Source organism: Amblyomma mixtum, chromosome 3 (genome assembly GCF_055824585.1).
Source record: "Amblyomma mixtum isolate Tamu chromosome 3, ASM5582458v1, whole genome shotgun sequence".
Classification (NCBI taxonomy): Eukaryota; Metazoa; Arthropoda; class Arachnida; order Ixodida; family Ixodidae; genus Amblyomma; species Amblyomma mixtum.
In genome coordinates, this window is record NC_143014.1 from 183,337,275 (window position 1) to 183,360,504 (window position 23,230).

General features: G+C 46.6%; 1 protein-coding gene across 1 annotated transcript in view; it reads right to left on the reverse strand.

Moving 5' to 3' along the window:
* Positions 1-495: 495 nt before the first annotated feature.
* LOC149352948 (solute carrier family 22 member 6-B-like) overlaps positions 496-23,230 on the reverse strand; it is a 39,874-nt gene continuing 17,139 nt past the window's right edge. Inside the window, exons 6-9 of the mRNA XM_089577259.1 lie at positions 16,151-16,248; positions 9,684-9,898; positions 7,938-8,119; positions 496-816 (exon numbers count right to left, since the gene is read on the reverse strand). Of these exons, the coding sequence (XP_089433385.1) occupies positions 502-816; positions 7,938-8,119; positions 9,684-9,898; positions 16,151-16,248 (810 nt within the window). The 3' untranslated portion in view covers positions 496-501. The remainder of the gene's footprint in view (positions 817-7,937; positions 8,120-9,683; positions 9,899-16,150; positions 16,249-23,230) is intronic.

Genomic DNA, 23,230 nt, shown 5'->3' on the forward strand with positions numbered 1-23,230 from the left:
CGTTGCGCGACATGGCAGGAAGAAAAGATTGCGGCGTGCTTATAACGAGCTTCGAAGGGAGAGTGCGAAGGAGAAGATGCAGCGCGGCGTTCTTTACCAGTCGGCGACAAGTCCCGACCGCTAGTCCTTCAAGGTGTACTAATGACATATATAAAAAATTTATACAAGGAGGTCCGATTGCTAGCCTCATAAGATTAACACTCATTTCGGCGTCGTCCTTTTGCTTTAACGCACTGATAATGAAGATGAGTAAGAATAGCTGCAAGAGCACGAGCAGTGCATAGATGAGGGGACAGAACAAGTGCGTCGCACCACATGCAATCAACAGAGGTCACACATTTGGAATGGCTTAATGCACAGCGTGAGAAGATGGGGCCTATTGAGGCTAAGGGCTGTACGAGTGACAGTGCGGTGAATGAAGAGGTAAAACTAAGACAGGCTTCAGCTTCTGCTTGCGTCTGAGACTATCTGCGTGCAGAATGAGCCGTAGGCCGGCATCGCTTATAAGCAGGTTTCGCTCTGCCCTGCAGCAGCCACGCCAGCTCCAGCAGGAGAAGCAACAGCAGCAGTGACGGCACCAGCTCGCTGCAGGGTGGATGACACAGTGGCTTGGGTGGGAGCCTGGAAGGAGGCCATTTCGATATCTTCGGTGGAGTTGGGAGACTGATTGGAGGACTGCGAGGGGCCCGCAGTCTCGATATTGGCCACGAAATCCGGCAGTGGCCGGTTCTTGGTCTCGGGCCACGCGAGCACTGCTACCGCGGCGAACAGCAGGATAACCGCATGAAAGGCAGCATCTGCGGTCGGGTTACCGAACTGCACGCAACGAGGAGAAAAAAAGTTGACGCTTCCATTACGAAGCAATGACGATACAAAAAGTTCGATATCAGACTACGTGCAGTCGACTGGGAAGCCGAAACGGAAAAGAAAATACTTTTAAGGCGGAAGCCTTTAATGCCTCATCGTTGCAAGCAGGATTTGTCGACAGAAATGTCACGCTTTTCAATTGGTCGCAGTGGTCGTGACGTCACAGTGCGCCAATTTCAAACGGGACCAATTGCACTTTGGTTAGTAACCATGCAACCAATAAAAGGGATCGTATAGTGATGCTGCAAGTAAATAAATAAAAAATAAAACCGAGTAGGAAATTGGTCGAGTTGGGGAATCGAACCTGGGTATCCGGACTGCTAGACGAGCACGCTAACCACTCCGCCATGCCAGCTCTTTTTTTTCTTTCATGGTATTTATTTACATAATTTTGTACAGAAAGGATATATACATATATATATATATACATATATATACATATACATATACATATATATATACATATACCGTGTTCTGCAACTTTATCCGCACAGGTTTTAAAAAATTCTCCCGCCACAACCGTTGGCTCGTTTGTGGTGAAACCGCGCACAAAGCTTCCTTATTGTTGTCCGTTTTAAGGCATAGTAAGTATAAAAAGTGGTACTTACTAGGTTTGGTCCCGCGAGATGCGAAACAAGAAGCACCCGTGTTGAGATCGAGCCGCCGTCATCGAATTTCTGCCGAAAGAGCCGAAAGATACTTGTGGCGCCATCTGGCATCGCTGAAGGAAAGCGCCGCGACGGAAGCGCCGAGGCGAGCGCTGCAACGAGCGCGGCGGCTTGCTTTGAATGCGTCGTTCGGGCCATGTCGTCTGCTTAAGCGCGTGAAATATTTTTCGGCCAACGCATTTTGAAAACTATCGTAAACAAATTAAATGACTTGATGGTGATTTACCAATAAAAAATATGTTCTCCATTGTCTCGTCGTATTTCTGCCGTCTGCTTTCGCGGCGCTTTCCTTCAGCGATGCCAGATGGCGCCACAAGTATCTTTCGGCAGAAATTCGATGACGGCGGCTCGATCTCAACACGGGTGCTTCTTGTTTCGCATCTCGCGTGACCAAACCTAGTAAGTACCACTTTTATACTTACTATGCCTTAAAATGGACAACAATAAGGAAGCTTTGTGCGCGGTTTCACCACAAACGAGCCAACGGTTGTGGCGGGAGAATTTTTCAAACCTGTGCCGATAAAGTTGCAGAACACTGTACATATACATATATATACATATATATACATATACATATATATACATATATATACATATATATATATACATATATATACATATATATATATATACATATATATATACATATATATATATATACATATATATATACATATATATACCGGGTGTCCCAGCTAACTTGAACCAAGGGTTTAAAAATGAAATATTGGGGTCAGGAGAGTGAAACTACCTGCATATTGGTGACAGGCATTTGGCGCACCACAGGAAATTTTTTGTATTGCAATTACTTAACTAGTAATTAAAATAATTTTTTTTTAATTTTTAATATTGACTTTAGACACTAAGTGTGATTCGCAAAGTTGGAGAGCACTTTCAGAAACCCCCATTCCATTATTCGCCATAAAGAAAACCTTACGTGTACCTCTTTTTTTCGAGCTCGAAAGAAAGCCCGCGAAATACAAAAAAAACCACGTGACGAGCGCATTCGCGCGCCGCGATCGTGCTGCTCTCAACCGTGCTTTCAGTGAACGAAATCAGCTCCGGTATTCATTCGGCGGCCCCGTTTCAGAGGCAGGCCGATATCTTGGTGGTGGTTTCTTCGGCCGTGTCAGCCAGTTCGCGCGTGACGGTGTAAATTGCAGCGAGTGCGCTGCGCTTTGCAGTCGCGATAAAGACTGCCAAGCTCGAAGTTTTCAAATGAGAGGAGTTTTATTTGCCAGTTGCAAAGAAAATAAAAGTGGCGGTTTATGGCTTGGCTGTGCGGCGATGACAGCCGTGGCATGCGGTTGTCCTGACTCCATTTCATTTCGGTTTCTTACCAATTATAAAAAGTGCTCGAATAGGTCACCTTGTGCGACGATACAGCTATGGCATCTTGTAACCAAATCAGCCGTTGCATTTCGTATGACAGCCTCAGGCATGTTTAAACAGACTTCCGTTATTTTGTCTTTAAGGTCTTGCGGTGTGGAAGTTGGTGTGCTGTACACCTTGTCCTTGATATGACCCCACAAAAAGTAGTCCAGAGGTGTCATATCAGGAGACCTGGCTGGCCAGTTCACGGGACCTAGTCGTCCTATCCATTTCTGCGGGAACGCTGCGTCGAGCCAGGTCCGAGCCTTGGCGCTGCTGTGCGCGGGGGCGCCATCGTGTTGAAACCACACATTTGTGGCCCTGGCGAGCGGTAGATCCGAAAGGAAGTCGTCAACGGGTCCTCTGAGGATATCATTGGTGTAGCGATCTGCTGTCAGCGTCTGGTCGAAAAACACAGGCCCGATCAAACTACCGTCGAAAAGTCCACACCAAACACTAAATGACCACTGGTACTGGTGCTGCGTCTGTAAAACCCAGTAGGGATTTGAATCGCTCCAGTAATGAGCATTGTGCAGGTTCACCTGTGAATTGCGCGAAAAACTAGCTTCGTCACTCCATATCACTTTGTTCAAAAAATCCGGGTCGTCCTGCATCTTTATCAGAATCCAATTAGCAAAATCGGTCCTGTTTTGGAAGTCCCGTGGCAACAGATTTTGATGAAGCTGTACGTGGTACGGATGCAGGCGGTGTTTGCGCAGTATTCGCCAAACTGATGACCTGGAGACTCCGGTATCCTCGCTCACGCTGCGCACGCTTGCTTGGGGTTCCAGAGCGAACAGCGATAAAATATGCGTCTCGAAGTCCTCGTCAAAAACAGGTGCTCTGTGTCGTGTGGACGTAAAACTGCCCATCCGTCGCAGCGTCTCGAAGGCACGCAGGATCGTTACTGAACTTGGCCGCCTGCCTGGGTGCCATTGTTGCATAAGGTCTGCAGCGCGCCTTCTGTTCCCATGACATGCACCTAGAGCCAGAACCATGTCTGCTTTCTCTTCATTTGTAAACGGCATGTCTGCAGTGCTAGTAATCACTACACCAAAGATTCAGTCTCGCATGAGAGTGGCATAAGAAGAGCACACGACAAACTGTGCTTCACCGCTGCTTCCAGCTTTCAAAATCCTCATTAGGAAACTGCAACACACAGCCGCCAACACCTCGCGGCGAAACATTATTCCCTGTATTTCTCTTTTGCTTCTGAGTGACAAAGCAGACTCGCCATCTCAGTATCTTATCAGATTGGGACTAAGTCGTCGTCGCCGGGTGCCAACTAGCTGACGCGGACGAAAAACCCCCGCCAAGATATCGGCCTGCCGCTGCAACGGGGCCGTCGAATAAAGGCCGGAGCTGATTTCGTTCACTGAAAGCACGGTTGAGAGCAGCACGATCGCGACGCGCAAATGTGCTCGTCACGTGATTTTTTTTGTATTTCGCGGGCTTTCTTTCGAGCTCGGAAAAAGAGGTACACGTAAGGTTTTCTTTATGGCGAATAATGGAATGCGGGTTTCTGAAAGTGCTCTCCAACTTTGCGAATCACATTTAGTGTCTAAAGTCAATATTAAAAAATTTAAAAAAATTATCTTAATTACTAGTTAAGTAATTGCGATACAAAAAATTTCCCGTGGTGCGCCAAATGCCTATCACCAATATGCAGGTAGTTTCACTCTCCTGACTCCAATATTTCATTTTTAAACCCTTGGTTCAAGTTAGCTGGGACACCCGGTATATATACATATATATACATATATATATACATATATATATACATATATATACATATATATACATATATATATATACATATATATATATACATATATATATATACATATATATATATATATATATATAATTGTGTGTGTATACACACACACACATATGTGTGTATATCCTAAGAACTAAAAGGCCGGTAAGGCGACACAGCGCATCAGGAGAGGAAACCAATCTGGTAAAAAGTCCAATTCTTTGTAAATGTCCGTAACCTGCAGCAACATTCGGCTAAAATGAATTCTGGGCGAAACAACAGGTTCAACGTTGCGGTCTTGCATGCGCGTTTTCCAAAGGCTATGAAGTCCAGTCAGAAGAATCATATCATAGGGCTTCGAGTCCGGTTGGGAAACAAGGTAGCGCACACTGTAGGAATTTAGGAGAATATCTTTCTGTAGCCTCCTCTGCAACACATCCCAAAACAAAATCGCGTCTTTGCAGTCTGTAAAACAATGTTCAATTGTTTCAGGCACATTGCACAAGCGACAGTTTACAGAAGACACAAAAATGTTTCTCCTATCGAGCCACGTGTTGACAGGTAGAGTTTCGGTGTGTAATCTATAGAAAAATGTTTTGGTGCAAGGAGAAATTGGCATTTTACGCACTCGCTTTAAAACATCATGACCCATGAGCCCAAAGTAGACAGAACGATACAGTGGGGGCGGGAAGAGCGTCGATATCAAATCCCTGTACAGATTTTTGCCATGCCAGCTTGATGGTTTCGAATGAACAAAGGCGCGTCTAATGAAAACGGTGTCTTCGTACACTCCATTTTCTTCCCTTCCCTTAGGGCGAGGTTCAGGTCTCCACTGAGATATGCGACACAGACAAGTTTCCTTTCCTCAAAAACCAATTTACCGACGAGCAAGGCGTAGAGCCGAACGGGCGATGGCGTTCTGTGCACTCCCTGGCAGCGTTGCAACACGCTGTCGCGTTCCACTCTTAGAGGTGAAGCTTAACATCTTAACCATACATCATGAGTGACACGAGCAGCAACACCGCGCTTAAGGCTTTCGCCTTACCGCACTTTAGGTCAGCTAAGTGCCCCCTGAATTTTTTTTTCCCGGGAGCGCAAGAGATGTACAGGGACTTTTTTTTTTTCAACGGAATAACGTCTCTGACTAGAGTGTAAACGTGAAGGCTAAATTTCTGCAAACCATTCGCCATTCTTGCGCGGCGGCCCTCCGATATGCTCCTTGATAGTGATGTTAAATGGCAGGTGGTACAGAAGAGAGACTCTTAGCAGAGTAGGCCAGAGGGGACGCCGCTGCGCATGAGCAGAACGCTCAGGCGGCCAGCGGGTTTACGACGCTGCGCACTCGCCCGCTCGTCCCAGCCATAGAGTTTTACAATTACCTAGAGGGACAGCTGGCGTCCCGTCTATGGGAGTTTGCATGGAGCTTCCTCAATACCACCTCAGCCACCATGGGCGCCCAAAGCATCATGGGCCGGTGCGCTACCGACTGCAGGACCACAACTTTGGTCCAAAAAATAATGCAAAAATAAACGTAGTTCGATAACCATGATATTGTATGTTAGGGCGTTCTTGTATATAAATTGCAACAAACGAGAGGAAAAGCATGTAAATGCAAAGTTTGCCCAATATAAGAGATGGCTTGCTCTCCTATTGGCCAAGTATTGCAAAGCACACAAACTAATATGTCGTGCTTAACAGGCGCACTTTTAAAAAGAAATAATTTCTAAAAAAAAATGTTGATTAAACAATTTCAGAGGTTTTGTAATAGTATTTCGGAAAAGATAAACCTTTTATTGGCGTCGTGTGCCATTGCGTTTTCGTTACCGTAGCTTTTCGCACTACGTTCGTGCCAGAGTCGTCTACGCCCGGCGTGTGCCGTTCGACGGCTCCTCTGAAGCAGCACGTATGCGCGCACACACGGAGAACAGCGTTTTCGGAATGGGACATCTCAGTAACGCCACTCTGTGTTCCTGAAAAAATCCTACTGTCCCACACCCGGCGGCTCACCGGCCCATCATGCTTTGAGAGTCCATGGTAGTTGAAGTGCAGAGCCGCCAGCTTTCCCTCCAGGTAATAGTAAGAAACTGATTCCAGCGCAGAACGCCCAGCGAGCGAGCGTCGTCAGAGCCTTGACTTGGCCATCACAGTGCCAATCGTTTTTCTTTTCTAAGACGGCATACTATTAGATTATAAGAACGTCTAATGTTAAAGAATATACTAGAAACACAAATAAGGTCTTTATTTAGCAATTTTAGTGTAATTTTTTTTTAGGCAAGCGTGATTGATCTCCGTTTCAGCGTAACTCCGCTTTTCACCAATAGGTGGGTCAGCACAGCGCTCCACTCTACTACGCTCATTCGGGCGTTTTAAACGCTGCGCTGAAATTCTTTACTCGCGCTACGTTCCGCTGGTACATCGCAGGGGGCTCCCAGCGGAGCGGAACGAAAATCCGCTCAGCTAAAAGTCTAAAATGAAAGGCAGAATTTTAAGCGGATAAGAATCACTTTTGGTACTCACGGGAACGGGGGGGGGGGGGGGGGGGGGGGATTCCACAGTCGGAAACGTGGGAAGCAGACGAAACAAGGACATAATGGGTGCAGGCAATGAAGCGCTGCACACAACCAAAGGTGACGTTCTGAAACTCGACACAGCTGAAGGATGTGCAAGACATTGGTGATACTGAGAAGTTGCGACACGTTACGGTCTGCATTCGAATAGATGTGAAAGCTTTGTTGCCTTGAGCGCAGAGAAACGAAGAAACGAGGGCATACTCTAACTGGCATAAAGGCAGAGATTTGGGAAAGTTCGTGATAATTCTTAATGCAGCGCAGAGACAAGACTGGCAGAGCGAGTTGAATGTTTCATGTCCGGCTCGCCTGTATCTGCGCTTTAGTAAAGCATGTACAACTGGCGTCTTGTACTGACGAGGGGCTGATCATAGCTCAATCTTTTGTGTGGCGTTTCCAGAATCAGAGACAAAACCCTTACAAGCAGGCTTTAAATCATGGTACGGAAGACGTACAAGGCAAGAGCAAATACAAGAACTCAGAGTGTGGCACTTCAAGGTCCCTTCTACGGGAAGGTGCCCTCTGCAGTAAAACCGCTCACATTCTGTACAACGGCATTGTAAGATATGCTAAAAAGCTTCCAGTGCGCTTATCTCTGATGCCCCAAGAAGCGGACACCACCGTCCTGGGGTCCGTTCGGAGTGTAGTAAACTACTCGAGCGAGAAAAGTGGGCGAATTAAGTTGCACACGTGCAGGAAGCTTACGGGGTGTTTGATGAGCGGTTGCACGGCGGCGCCGATGCCGAACACTGTCTGGGCGAACCCGATGGCCAGCGCTCGGCCTCCGGTGGGGAACATCTCGCTCAGGTAGATTATGTTGATGTTGATCACGTTGCCGATGAACAGCCGGCCCACAAGCATCGTAATCACCTCGGCCACGGCGTACTCTGGGCGAGGATCAGCAGTACACTTAGCAAGGGTCATTTCGAGAACTTTCCGATGCAATCCACTCAATGCAACCAGTCAACACAATCATTTTGCTGATAGCAGAGGAAGCAGTCTCAAGGCAGTGCAGTCGACTAATTCAATGAAAACAGCAAAATGTTAAGCAGAGATGCTTACAAAGCAGTTAAGGGTGTGCAGTAAACCAAAGCAGGAACACAGAATCCGTGAGGTTATCAAGGAACTCAAATAGTAAACTTTAAATATGGCAAGTTGCTAAAAACTCACTGCACGCGTCGACAGATTCTGGAAGAAAAGCGCACAGTACGAAGAAAGAATCAGATGTAGTACATGTATGTGCATTTAATCTCATTTTGTGCACCAAATCTGCTTGCTTACGCGATAGAAATTTAATTGGGCACCTTTTCTCCTTCACGACAGAGCTTGCAAAAGACCAATCTGTCAGTTTATTGAACGAGTTGCTACTTTAAACGCTGTCTCCTGACTTTGCAATACATATTGCATGAAAATACAAAGGGAAAAGCTACCACAAAACTGGAAAGTAATTGAACGGGCACGTCTCGCCACACCTGTTCGGTGTGCGCCGAGCATTCCACGTGTCCTTGATGGAACAGCGCAAAACATCGGGACAAGAGACAGCGCTTGTCTCTTGTCCCGATGTTTTGCGCTGTTCCATCAAGAATGAATAACCAACATGCCCAAGCTGCTGTCCTGGCTGATTCCACGTGTATTTTCAGTTTTCGTCCTAAGGAAGACTATTGTTTGCTGCAGATACACAGACTTTGCAAAGACACTCTGGCTGCTGCTGCTGCTGCTGCTGCTTACTTGTAAACGTGCACTAGGCGACCGTAATCATAGATAAGTTCAACTCCTCAGTCACTCTTTCTGGTTGCTTGAAACGCTAATACAGTTCACTGAGATTTCATCCCACAGAAGGCCCGAAAATCAAAAGGAATCCAGCTCCCAGAGCAATTCTTCCACACAGAGTTTAGGCGGCTATGTTTTATATTAGGACCCGGCACATGATGTACATTCGGCTGCCTTTTAGTAATTTACTGCGTAAAGACAGTGATTGTGATGTTCTTACAGCAAGATGTTGTACGCGCCATTGAAGATGCATGCAGGTAATCTTAACCACACTCAAGGTTTCAGTTGTCAGTGAGCGATCAGCAGCAACGCCAGCGTTAAGTTCCGGCCTCTAGTCAAGGCGGCGCCTGGTGCCCGTTCAATGGCCAGGAAGATCAGCTGATCTGTACGAACCGGACCTCGAGCTGCAATATTCTTTACCCGGGAGATATTGTGTGTATAAACCATACGAGGAGACTCGTGAAAAGGAATCGGTGGCTAAAGATTATGTGCGGACAGCAGCGAGGCTACTTCACCTGGGAGGAGGTCTACAGTTCACATGATATCCACGAACATGCTCGTAAATAACACATCGCCGCCGAAGCGAATCGAGAAATTAGAAACTTGAATTTCGTATATTTGATATTGTGCCGACCCAAGTAACCCTAATCTTTGGCGCTAACACCACAAGTGGATGCAAACCTTTGGGCACGCAGGCGTGAACGACGTATGCGGCCGTGGTTGAAAGCAGAAAGAAGATGGTCGAACGCTTGCGCCGCATGGACAGCAATATCCCGTAGCTGAAAAGTCCACTCGCCACCTCAATGGCACCACCGACGACGAAGTTGAGGTACGGGCCCAGCGGCAGCGTTTTCGTGTCCAGGGCCAGTTCGTAGCGCACAATAGCTGTGCAGAACCTGCGAGGAACGGGAATCGCAACGCCGTGCTTTCTTTATTTAATTATTTGTATTTACACAATGCTGAGGACCTCATATGGCCCAGGCATGGTGGGCAAAAACTAGAAAGAATCAACATAACACGAAGAAATATTACAATTAAATAAAATACGATGGTTACAATACGAAACTGCAGATAAACATAATCAGAAACATTAAATAGAAACAGTATTTACACAATGTTTTGAAAAGCATTTCCAAAATTTTCATTTTCGAACACTCCTTGAGGTAATGAATTCCAACACCATTATAGTGCGGGAGAAATATGAATATTTATACTGATTAGTCCTTGCAAAGTAGGAGGCCAGGGTGTTAACTGTGCGCCCGACATGTTCATCGAACAGCAATTCCCTGAGACTCAGTTTTTACTCTGTTTGTTGATGTTTGTAAATAATGTTGTAAATATCTGATTACAGTTTTTCCCTCGCTTCTCCTACTCCCTGTCTCCGGCCCACGTTCCTTCCTCCTTCGGCACCGCGGCGGTGTTCCTGGACCCGATGCCTGGTGAAACACGGTACTAGTCCGGCAAAACATAACCATGGCATAAGGTTCTGGTGAGATGCGAAGTTTTATATTAACCAGAGAATGAAGAAAAATCAATGGAGAAATTTTGCGTTTGATGTGCGGGTGCGGTATTTGATCGGTTACTGTTAGAGCAGACGGTGAGCCAGTATTTCTGAATTTATTGTATATAAAACGCACTGCACGGCTCTGGACTTTTTCCAGTTCTTAATTGTCTTTTGTGTGTGGATCCCCGAACTCACTCTGCATATTCGAGTTTGGGCCTAATGAGTGTTATGTATGCCAATTTCCTAAAGGTACTGGGCGTTCCTTTCAGTTTATGTCTCAAGAGCCAATTTTCTCTTTGCAGATGCCGTGATACAATGAATTTCGTCAGTCCAAATAATGTGGGAATTATAATACCAAAGTATTTGTAACATGTAAGCTCAGAAATAGGTGTTTTTAAACGAGGAGTGAAACCCGAGTGGCATTTCCTTTGTTGTTATACGCACAAATACCGTAATATCTACATTAAACACCATAAAACATTTGACGCACCAGTTCATAAAATTGTTAACAGCAGTAAACAGCAAGGCTTGATCAGAAGGTGAGCAAATCTGTTTATAATGAACAACATGCAATCGTCACCAGACTCCAATCATAACACTGATCAATGACAGAAACTACATAATTTACGCAAAATAAAAACAGTAAAGGGCCGAGTACACTGTCTTGATCATATCAGGACACAGGAAGAGGGGAGGAACAACGGTCATCAGCCTGTTTACGGTGATTTAAATAGGCGGAAGTCTAGTTAATGAGGGCTAGAGGAACTCATCATCCTAAGCTTGAGAACCAATTTATTACGCAGAATCTTGTCAAACGCCTTACTAAAATCAAGCAAAAATGAGCAGACCCTGAGGCAGCGCTCGAATATCGAGCTTTACACACCGAACACATGTCGCCGGTTCGAATCCTTGCCGCGAGCCAGACTAGTAACAGTGCAGTAAGCACGAAAAGCGAAACCATATGCCACCACCCCGAACACTGCGACAAACGGTTGAGTCGCAATGTTCATATGAAGATTCGTAAAGACGTGGAATTGGGAGTACATAGGTCGCCGGTTCGAACTCCTGCCGCGAGCTAGGCTCTAACTGAACTGGTAAGTTTATGGTGCACGCAACGCTGAATCATTTGACACCATTCGGAACATTCTGCGGCAAACGGTTGGCCCATAAATTTTACACGCATGTCGGGACTATGTGGCCCGACTTAGACGCCTGCTAGACAGGGGTATACCGGGTGTTTTTTTTTTTTTTTTAGAAGCTCCAAAATTTTTTAAAAAAAGGTAAATTGCTTTAGATTTATTTTAGCACTGGGGCTATACTGGAGGCTACGGCGGGCGCCAGGCAAGAGGAAAACTGATTTAATTAGTTCGCTGATTAAATATGTTAATAAACTTTTCTAATTTTTGTTTTAAGGGTTATGTTGTATTCGCAGAATTGGAGATCGTCCTCCAAATAGTCCAACCGAGAAAAAACAACTTCAATTAAAAATAGCGGCCTGCGCTATCGCTGCTTGTTTCGCTTCGCTCAGCGGCCTCACGGAATGCCGCGTTGGAACAAAAACGCAAAAACGGCGGCGGTGGCGGTGGTGGTGGCGGTGGCGGTGGTGGCGGTGGTGGTGAGTGTAAGTGTGTGATTGAGTGGCGTGTGCGTATGGACTGATTGATGGCAGAGGTGAAAGTGTTGGAGTTGAGTGGCATACCCAGGATGCGACAAGAGTCTACGCGGGGGATGCGCTGTCCGGCAAGGGTGAGGGAGATGGAGGGGTTCATCGTCCGTTGATATTTACTGCGTGTTATGAGTAGAAGTTCTGATTTCTCCGGAGCGGGTTGCAGGCCCGCTTGGGAGAGGTGTGAGGAAATGGTGCTAAGTGCATGTTGGAGTGCGGTTTGGACCTCTCCCGGTGAGCCAGTGGTGACCCACAAGGTGAGATCGTCTGCATAGAAGACGAAATGAAGGTCGGGAATATCGGCTAGGGCCCGGGCGAGTGGGAGTAGAAAACGCCTTTTCTGAAACCATGCTTGCAGGGGCTTGAAGTGTGTCAGTATTTAATATCTGAAGAGCCAATACATTAAAGCATTTACAACAAGTGGAAGGGAAATGGGGCGATAGTAAGTGGATGCAAAGGAAATGGGGCGATAGTCCTTCACGCAGAACCGGTCTCCTTTCTTATGGACAGGAACGACTTTAGCTGTAAGCCAGTCAGGGGGAAATGAAAACGATTATAAACTCACACACAAAAAAAATTAGAGGCCTATGCATTAGGCCCTCCATTCCGGTTGAATTTTTCGCGCAGTACTTCATTACAAGCTCTTGAAGTGCGCATTCGGCCGCGTGTTGAGTTGTTTAAGGCCTACTGCAACGAAATTTCAGTTTTTCTAATATGCCACTTAATATGCTTGGCATGCCATAAAACTAATCGTGACAAAGTTCTACGCTTGTTAGAAAACTGGCACTCTTGTTTCAAGCGCTTACAAAGCTCTGCAGCACACTACGTGTGCACCTAGTGGAGTGTCGTGTAGTTAGTCAACTTACCAGATTTGAAGTAGGTGTACGGACACCCGAGTGCCGTCTTCAAGTCGTGCCCGTTGAAGTGAGCAGATTACGGATGGCATGAAGTGAAAGGTAGGAAGCTGAAATGCAGCATGGCAGCTCTAGGTTTGGCACTGTGGTAAGTTTACACATTTCAGGCGCGGTTATCATGCCGAAACGCTGCGTAGCCGTCGGGAGCACGAACGTGCGCGCTGGACAGGAACGCACACGTTGCATGCGTTTCCGCAGTAGAGCGACCAGCGAGCGCTGTGGGGCATATGGTGATCTGTTTTCTCTCACGCGATCTTCTGGTGGGTCTGGTTTTTGGTGAGCGTTAATTTTTGCCATTCCAGCCAGAAACCAGAGTTTTCACAAAAGCTTGACTAGGAGCGCTATCTCTCGTCCGACCTATGAAACCGGACGCCGCCAAAATAAAAAGTGGTCCCTATTCGCGGGCTTCCGTTAGCAGTGCTGTGATCTTTGTTCGTGTCGCTCACAGTACACCCTTGTAACGCGTGCCTGCTTGCTGCGGTTTCTACTGCCAGCAGCGAGTCACCGAAACGCTACAACTATCTAAGGCGTCCAAGTAATTCCGAGTGCTCCGTATTGACATCTTTTCCCGCACTTGGTAATGGCCGCCCTTCTTCCAGATTCGGCTTGAAAAATTATTTTTGTAAGGAGATTCATGATGCACTCGCTTTTAGTAAAATTGCCACCTTTTGTCTTTAGCACGTCTCTGGACATACTACTAGAAGAAAAAAGTTTTGACAGGACGAAAAATTTAAAACGTTGTCGATCACATGTAGTGCCAGTCGCTTAATTCCAGTAAGATTCTAATTGACAATATAATAACATACAACGTAAACCTTGACCAATTTACTGCGCGGATAGCGCTTTTCGACTCGCTCGACGAAGTTGAGATATCCCGGTTTGTCAGGCGTTACCGGAGTAGAAAGTTCATACATATGCGGCTGCTCATTAATTAACTCTCCATACCACGCCCATTGACTATCATTAGCCCGCTAACGACGGATGCGAACTCCAATTTCAAATGCTTCCCCAGTTTTTGAGCACACCGAGTTATCTTTCTTTAAGCTAGAAAACTACAATTTAATTTCCTCTTCACTTTGTCTTTTCTCCACGTGGCGATAATTTTTGAACCGCTTGTGAAAAGAGCAAAGCGTAGAGGTTGAGAATGGACTCCGCCAGTACGGCACGCGCCCTGAAACGGGGCAGGTCTCGTTATTCAGCTGCGTCCACGGTTGATTTTGACAGCAATCTACGTAGCCGTGACTGAGGATGCTGCCTCATCATACGACTTCAGTTCAGACAGCGAAGAAGATCCGAGGAACCACCACAGAACATCGATGGCAACGAGTCTGTTAGTTTCTTATTTACGCCAGTTTTTCCTGACTCAGCGGCCGTTTTGATAAGGTTATTGACATTACCGATGTTATTTGTCGCATTCGTAGGGTTTCCACATCACTAGGGACAGGCTTTCATACCGCCTGCGCACCGAACGGTTTGTCAAACTGCTTCGCCCAACGGTGTGCCTAAATACATAAGCCGTAAAGTGATTGTTTTCTTGAAGTTTTGGTCAAACTATCTAAAAATATTGATTTCGCAAATAAGATCGAATAGCAAGCCGTGAAGCGCTAACCAGGCTCATGTTATTAAATAGTGCTTTGGCAGGCTTCACTCAATGTAGCTGGATTAAATATTTGAATCACGTAGTTGTTGGACGAAAAAAAAAAAAAACGGAAACCCACCGATTGCGGTTATTTTTCCCATCGTAGGGAACGAGTTGACACAGCGCTGAAGACCACCATCATTGAGGGAGGAAGGATACAATAATGCAACCCGTGTTTACAAACTAGCAGATTGTAGCTAAGAAACCTCCACAGCACTTTCTCCACGTTTCTGCCCTCAAGCAGATTGTCTCGATGTTTTTGGCACCACCAAAAGTGAAACGAACTTAAACGAGTCTGACCGGGACCGTCACTGCAAAACAATCTTTCGTAGCAAGGAACAGAATAAAATGCTATAACAAGAGCACTTAGCCAGCTGACTACACCTCGTGGTGCATAAGTTTTCTTGTGCTATGGAAAATGATGTGCACCTAAAGGTGTGCAGCCCGGAGGCAACCCGCAGATCCCAAAGTAAAGGCATCGTCGCCTGGCGTTATATGCAGCGTACTTCCGCAACTCTTCTGAGATCTTATTCACTTGCGAACAGACTTGCGAACACACTTCTGCGAAGTAAACACTGGTAGTTGTGTTCCAGGTAGCGCATCCCCAACTATTGCAGTCAAAGCTACTCTATTGCCACGAAGCTTTGTACTGTTGATTTGTCAATGTTTAACGCCGTCAACAAGCGGCTTTATCGTTTTATTTGTGATGCAAGACGCGACCAGATTTACCTCGAGCGACCGCAACCAGGCTGAAGTGGTTCTACGATGTTCCAGACTTCTGTGGTTATTTTGTACACCGTATCTCGAAAGTTAGTGCGCGGCCGAGAGCAGCGGGCACTCTGTTCGACGACCGCCGAGCACGCTTGTTGCTACGCGGCCGCCTAGTCATTCAGTTCTTTTTGGGCGCAAGTCAGCCTAATAGAGTTTCGTTTGGAAGCCTTTTCGCTGTCTTCCTGCGCCCCAGACTACCGTCACCACTACGTGACACTGTGAATGCAGCGAATGACAACAGCAATAGTACAATGCAATAATCAAATGCGAAAGTGCAAAGGGAACGTTCAAGTGGTTTCACAGATCATTTCGTTTAATTTAGCCTGCAGCAGATGACAAATAAATATTGCAAAAAATATTCGTTTCATTATCACTGGTGCGATTTCAGCTAATGAGTCTTAATGGGAGACGGTAATAAAGTTTACAGCTCAACAATGAACGACAGAAAAAAAAGACATGCGAGTTTTTTCTCCACGTTTTTTTACATTTCTGCTTCACACATTCAACCAACGGATTGTGCTTTTAGAGTGGGTACAGTCGAGACAGCAAGCTAGCTGTTCAGCTTTTGCCACAATTAACTTGTTGCCCGATTTACATTCAGCGGATAGGGAATAAACGAGTGATATGCTGCAAGATAATACGCGGGGCACTTACTGGAAGATAACGTTGGTGAAAGTGAACAGGATCATCTTTTTGGACTTGCAAAGGGCCATAAGTCTTGAGCACCTGTTCGCTTCTTGGCTGCTACGTTGCTGAAAAATACAGATACACAGCACACACAGGCCGGTGTGGGGTTATCTGAAACCGCACATACCTCCATGCAAACTTCGCTGACAGCAAACAACATTCTGTGCGCTTTTAGATAAACCGAGGTGACGGTCTGCAGTGAGCCAAATTCTACGGGTAGGTACTGTTGTGTTTCTACCCCCCCCCCCCCCCCTTAACTCTCTTTGTGTGTTCCCGTCACACCTGTGTCCACTCGGACCACGTGGGCCCGATCATGCAGCTACCGTGAACATTCATCGAGGTCGACAACCTCGCGACGACCATGGGAAGTTGGATTCTTGGAATGCCCCTCCGAGCCTCAGCGGATTAGTGTGGCAGGAATGCCAGGGGCCATTGTCAGCCAAAACCCCAGCGAAATTCCTTGAACGGAGTGCAGCGGCGACGAAGGCAGGCGAGGCCCAGGAGCTATTGTCCGAGCAACCACCGTGAATGCGGAGGCGACCTGGCGGCGCCGTCACGCTGGCGGATAATTGAAGAATTCTGTGTCCCCGACTCGCGTTCTGGGAAATCGGCGGGGAGGCAAGTTCATTCCCCTGCTGAAAGACTTTAGGAGATTCCTTTCCCGCGGGGCTGGATGAGTCAGCAATCTCCCCCTCTCTTCGACCCAGCTGCGACAGAGTGGACAAGCTCGCACCTGCCCAGCCGTGGGCGGTAACAAGGAGGTCCCCTTCGGTCCATCCGATTGGACAGTGCTCGTCGACCATTATTCCCCAGCCAGGGATCTGGGGAAACCGGACGATATTTAACTCGGCCGTGAGTGTGGCCGAGAGAAGCCTGCTAGCTCCAGTCGACTACGGTTGACGAAGACGTTGCCCTTCCACTGAGAGCCATTCTCAGTCCCGCTCTATGTAAATAATGTAAATATGTGAATACAGTTTTTTCCTTCACTTCCCCTACTCCCCGTCTCCGGCCCACGTTCCTTCCTCCTTCGGCACTGCGGCGGTGCTCCTGGACCCGATGCCTGGTGGGACACGCTTCTAGCATCGGCAAAATATATCAACTGCAAACCAACAGCGAGGGTTTCCACAGAACGGCAGCGTATAGAGGTGGCCAAACGGGGAATGTTAATGAAGGGGAAAGTGCGCCTCATGTTGACTGCTGCACAGAAAACCGGACAACCGGTTACCCGCCCCAATTTGGCACCTCAGCGCTCAAGAGTTCGCACGCGCCGCTTGAAGGGAACACAAGCTAAGGGGACGCAACGCGCGAACCCAATCCGAGAGAGACGGATACGCTGGCACGGGATTCGCACCCGTTCGTTCCCTTCTCGCATTCTGCTTTCTGAGCGTCAGCCAAACTTCAGAACCGCGAGACTTGGACGAGGAACAGTGCAGGGTCCCAAGCTGAAGTTCCTAGCCTTGTGTAATTTTGCACCTGCTAGAGTAGCTATCGGACCGCGGCCGCGCAGGGGGCGGCTGAAAAATAGGAACCAGTAAATTCCCTGAGTCGCACCGCTGTTTGCGGGCGGGTTCGAGGAATAACCCGTTCTTGAGTTGAATGCTTGTCTCTTTTGTTCATTTAACTCTCCTGTACAGAAATGCAAGCTGAAATTCCTAGCATTATGTAATGTCTTATCTGCTAAAGCAGCTGTCGGACCACGGCCGCGCAAGGGGCGGATATGACGCATAATCTCATATTGAGTTTAATGCTTGTTTTTGTCTTTTGTTCATTACACTCTCCTATGCGAAATGAGAGTGAAATTTTGGAGCTTGGCATTGCGGGACTCAGTTTACATGCGTTGCAGTAAAGTGCGAGGTAATGGAAACGCTGATGGCCTCAGCCGAAGCTTTCCCGTGTAATGCCCTTTCATGACTCCCCAGACGTTATTCCGCTATGCAAATTTGTATTGTTCTTTTGCTTTAGCGAGAATCATTTTTGTCTGTTTGTATGTGTGTTCAGCAGCTCCACCTTCCCTTTGTGCTCTCACGGGCGGTGGCTTTCTGTGACATAAACCGTGCTACGGCACCCCCCCAAAATTTTAGAAAATTTTCCTCCCTTTTGGCTAAACAAGCTCTGTGTATTCTGGTTTGGTCAAACATGTCAACTTTCGGAGGAGGACGTAAATTTCACGCTACAGCTCATTTTCTCTAAAGAGATTTTGTTGACCGAAAACAGCTTGGCAGTTCTTGAAGTCAGTTTGGCGCTTTCTGCTTGTTGGGCTTTGGACTTTGCTGGTTGAGCTCGTTACAGCTGTCAACGAAGCAAGAAGAACCTTTGGGCCCAGCTGTGACCAAAGGCCGAACGGACACAACTCCAGGTCTCTGCGCGCAGCAGCGTTGGCTGCAACCACTACGAGACTTCTTCGGGCGGCGGACGTGCTGTTGTGTTTCTACCCCCCCCCCCCCCCCTTAACTCTCTTTGTGTGTTCCCGTCACACCTGTGTCCACTCGGACCACGTGGGCCCGATCATGCAGCTACCGTGAACATTCATCGAGGTCGACAACCTCGCGACGACCATGGGAAGTTGGATTCTTGGAATGCCCCTCCGAGCCTCAGCGGATTAGTGTGGCAGGAATGCCAGGGGCCATTGTCAGCCAAAACCCCAGCGAAATTCCTTGAACGGAGTGCAGCGGCGACGAAGGCAGGCGAGGCCCAGGAGCTATTGTCCGAGCAACCACCGTGAATGCGGAGGCGACCTGGCGGCGCCGTCACGCTGGCGGATAATTGAAGAATTCTGTGTCCCCGACTCGCGTTCTGGGAAATCGGCGGGGAGGCAAGTTCATTCCCCTGCTGAAAGACTTTAGGAGATTCCTTTCCCGCGGGGCTGGATGAGTCAGCAATCTCCCCCTCTCTTCGACCCAGCTGCGACAGAGTGGACAAGCTCGCACCTGCCCAGCCGTGGGCGGTAACAAGGAGGTCCCCTTCGGTCCATCCGATTGGACAGTGCTCGTCGACCATTTTTCCCCAGCCAGGGATCTGGGGAAACCGGACGATATTTAACTCGGCCGTGAGTGTGGCCGAGGGAAGCCTGCTAGCTCCAGTCGACTACGGTTGACGAAGACGTTCCCCTTCCACTGAGAGCCATTCTCAGTCCCGCTCTATGTAAATAATGTAATTATGTGAATACAGTTTTTTCCTTCACTTCCCCTACTCCCCGTCTCCAGCCCACGTTCCTTCCTCCTTCGGCATTGCGGCGGTGCTCCTGGACCCGATGCCTGGTGGGACACGCTTCTAGCATCGACAAATATATCAGTACTGCATGCAGAGAGAGCATGCACAGGCCAAAAAGTTAAACGTACCATGAAATAAGCAGCTGTAACGCTGCGAATTCTTGCACCGTCTTCCTGAATACTACTTTCATACAAAAAGCAACTCGTTTCCGAAGAAATTGCTCAGTCCAACCTTTGATAAAAGAATGCACAGGCGATATAATCTGATGCGCATATCTGGGTATTGCTTCTACAATTCACGTTTATGTGTTGTGCTGTGTTCGGATTTATGGAACCTAGGCAACTTAGGCCATCATGTGCCAAGCTCAAGGTATACAGGAAAAGTTTTTTTTTTTTCATTTCATTCCAATTCACTTGTACCGCTGCTCGCCCAACATAAACGTCTGTTTTTGAGCCATTTGTATAAAAAACTGCGAAAGTACTGTACTTTTACTAGAGTGCAAGAAATTCTTGTTTTATATGTTGTTGTGGAGTTTGGTTTTTACGCAAATGTGTAATGCAGATTGCAGGGAAGTTGCACCGTGGAGGCAGTGGATCTCGTCTTCGAGCAATGTCAGGTAATGTGTCTAGTACGCCGTGGCTTTGGCACATCTCTTCAAATCGCAAGAGCAGTGGCCTGGTAGTTTGCGGTTTGTTGTTAAACAGTGTTCTAGATGGGCACTTTGTAACTGTTTGGTGACAGATGTGTTAGGTAGTGAGCGAATTTTCAGAATGTATGAACACGTGAGCATGGTTGTTCTGTCTCTAAGTGATGGTTCGTTAGTTTCTACATAAAGACTGTTTACGGGCGACGTCTTCTATGCACCAGTAGAAATACGAAAACCTAAATTATGAACTGGATCCAGTCGTTTAAGGTAGTATGGCCTCGCTGACGCATACACTGTAAGTTGGGGTCTGCTTGTAGGCCTCGTTTGAGCGGGAACAGCAGAACAGCCACTGTTTTCTGCGTGCAAAACTGAAAACCATTCCCATCTGCCCATGTTACTAGTTTGTTTACCGTCAATTGTATTTGCCTCTCGCATGTTGCTACGTTTGAGGATGTGAAGGCTCTTTGAGATCATTATATTAAATAGTGTCATGGTTAATATGCACCTCTGAGGTACTCCATTTTCCTGAATGAAGCTCCTTCACAGGGTTGAGCCTAGGCGTACACGAAAAGAACGGTTGAAAATGAAGTCATTCAGGCAGTACAACGTCCGACCGCAGATGCCTAGGGCACCTAGGTCGCGGAGGATCCCACACCTCCAAGTCGTATCACATGGTTTCTCCATATCGAAGACTGCAAGACAGTGCTGTTTGTAGAAAAGCTTCTCTGGTTGTATTTTCGAGGCGAACTAGAGGGTCATTTGTTGAGTACGCTTTTTTAAAACCGAACTGATTGATGTCAAGGTCGCGGGATTCAAGGACAAAAGTTACTCATATTCATGACACTTTCAGAAGATTTGGTGAGACAGCTTATAAAGGCTATTGGCCTATGGCTACTAGGGGAAGTTGGATGTTTTCCAGGTTTCAGGAATGGCACTATGACGGCTCTTTTCCACTCCTTAGGCATTTTTCCTTCTATGAATATTTTGTTAAAGAAATTCAAGAGTGCCTCTAGGCAGGCTGGAAAAGATGTGGATGGGAAAGTAACTGGCCGGGGTCCTGGGGCTGTTCTTATGCAGGCATACAGAACATTTGATTTCTTGGAGAATAATTAAACTTGTATTGTTCGTTTGCGCCTCCACTTTTTGGAAGTCTGTTTTTCGGCTATATTTTCGCAGTTTAGAAATGACTGCGTATAGTGTGACAAACTGGAAACTGCAGCAAAGCGTTCCCGCAAAATGTTTGTCTGTTCCCTTATGCTTGTTTGTGTGCCAGGTGTTACCAAAAGAGGAACTGTCAACGGGGAGAAGCAGCCATACAATGTTCGAACCTGCTCCCACATTTTCGCTCGATGTGATTTGACTGTTTATCGATGAAACATAACTGTCATGAGGCTTTCTCGGCACTGCGACGGACATATCGAGCTTTAGCTCTTGCATTTTTAAAATTTACGAGGTTCTCGTATGTCGGGTATCTGCGAAATTTACCCCAAGCTTTGTTTTGTTGTTTTTTGGGTTCCTTGCAGTCTTGTGTCTACATCACACTTTGTGGGGTTTTTTTCACCACTCCTGAAAACTGAAGAATATCTAAGTGTGCGGCAGTTATGACACAATTCATGAACTTTTCATTTATCTATTCGATGCTGAGTGTCTAAAACTATTTTTTCTAAAGTGGCTTCTGCTCTAAAAAGTGAGCAGTCTGCTAAATGAAGCTTCCAACGTGGCAGTTTCGTTGTGATGATTTCCGGTGCAGATGTGAAACTAATTAGGACAGAGAGGTGATCGCTGTCATATGGGTTGTCGATGATGTTGTAGTGTTGGGTTTAATGGCGCATAAGCAGCTAAGGGTATCATGCGCCAAGCTCAAGGTATACGAAAATCTTTCTGCAGATTTTTACAAATATGTGAGAAAAAAACATGGTGTAGAGAGCTTAAAAAGTTAGTTCTTTCTACCTAGTATTAAGAAAGAAAAATTTTGTAAATGGCTAGCAGAAAAAGATGTAAAGGAAGGGGGGGGGGGGGGGGTAACCTCAGCAGTCGTCCTTGGCTGGGCAAGGATCTCGAGGCTCCCAAAGAACCAAATATACACCTCAGCCTTCTTCTCAGGAATTAAAAAGAGGCTGTGGTCTACCAGAAAATTATTAAAGCAGCTAGTGAGAATTCGTTTCTCAAGAGATCCTGCTTCTCTTAAAAAGTTAAAAACGCAAGACATATCAAAAACTGCCTTATCTCCTAGAAGCAGTGCGGGATGAAAAGGAATGTATTCGTTTTACAATGGAATAAAGTACTTCTTTCTTAGGTTTCCATGTTTCGCACAAGAGAATAAAATTTGGTTAACCGTAAGATCGTCTCTGAATTCTTCGCAAAAAGGTTTGTCTTGTTTTGTTAGCAAGAAGTTATGCGTAAGATGTGTGTGGCCTATTCGGAGACGGCAGAGAAACAGCTCCCTGAAACGTTCCTGGGGCACACATGACTTCCATTCACCTAAAATGGGCTTCACCAAGTGTAGTTTACTATTTAATTCGTTGTTCCAAGCAGATTGAAATTTTTTCGTTAATTTCTGTTGTGCTAAGTTCATGCAACATTGGAAGTAGTTCCATTTAGTGTCACACAATGAAATAGTTATTCGGAGAAAACTAGAAAAACAGGTTTCTGTCTATCTTCTGCAACACAGAAATTTGTGGCTGGTATGATCTTAACGTGCCTTCCTCCGTCCCTTTAGAGCACCTGCTACGGTCGAAAATCAGAGCACAGAGCATGCCGGACTAAAAAAAAGCGGCCGTGCTGCTGATAACGGTATAACTACCTCCACAATGCGAAGTGTCATCGAAAGCACAGCCTACAGCAGCAAATATGAATACAGAAAATTTGTTTCGGTTCAGTGTAAAATGAAGAAAGCTATGTGGGATTAGCATGTATCCTAAAACAAATACTGCGTGAAAGTTTTCGTGCTGTGTATGCAAGCAAATATTAACACTGAAGAAACTAAAAAACAAAAGCGCTCCGAGTGCAGTTGAAGCAATGTGGATTTTAGTTGCTGCATACAGCGAGCTACGCCGACCTTGTGAATTAATTTTAGAGCGCACAGCTTACTTATGCCTTTAAGGAGCCACTCTAGGAACCTCGCGGTGGTATAATGCGGGGAAAATTGTCAGCACATGTAAGGTGGTGCATTACGTACGTCGCTTGGCATT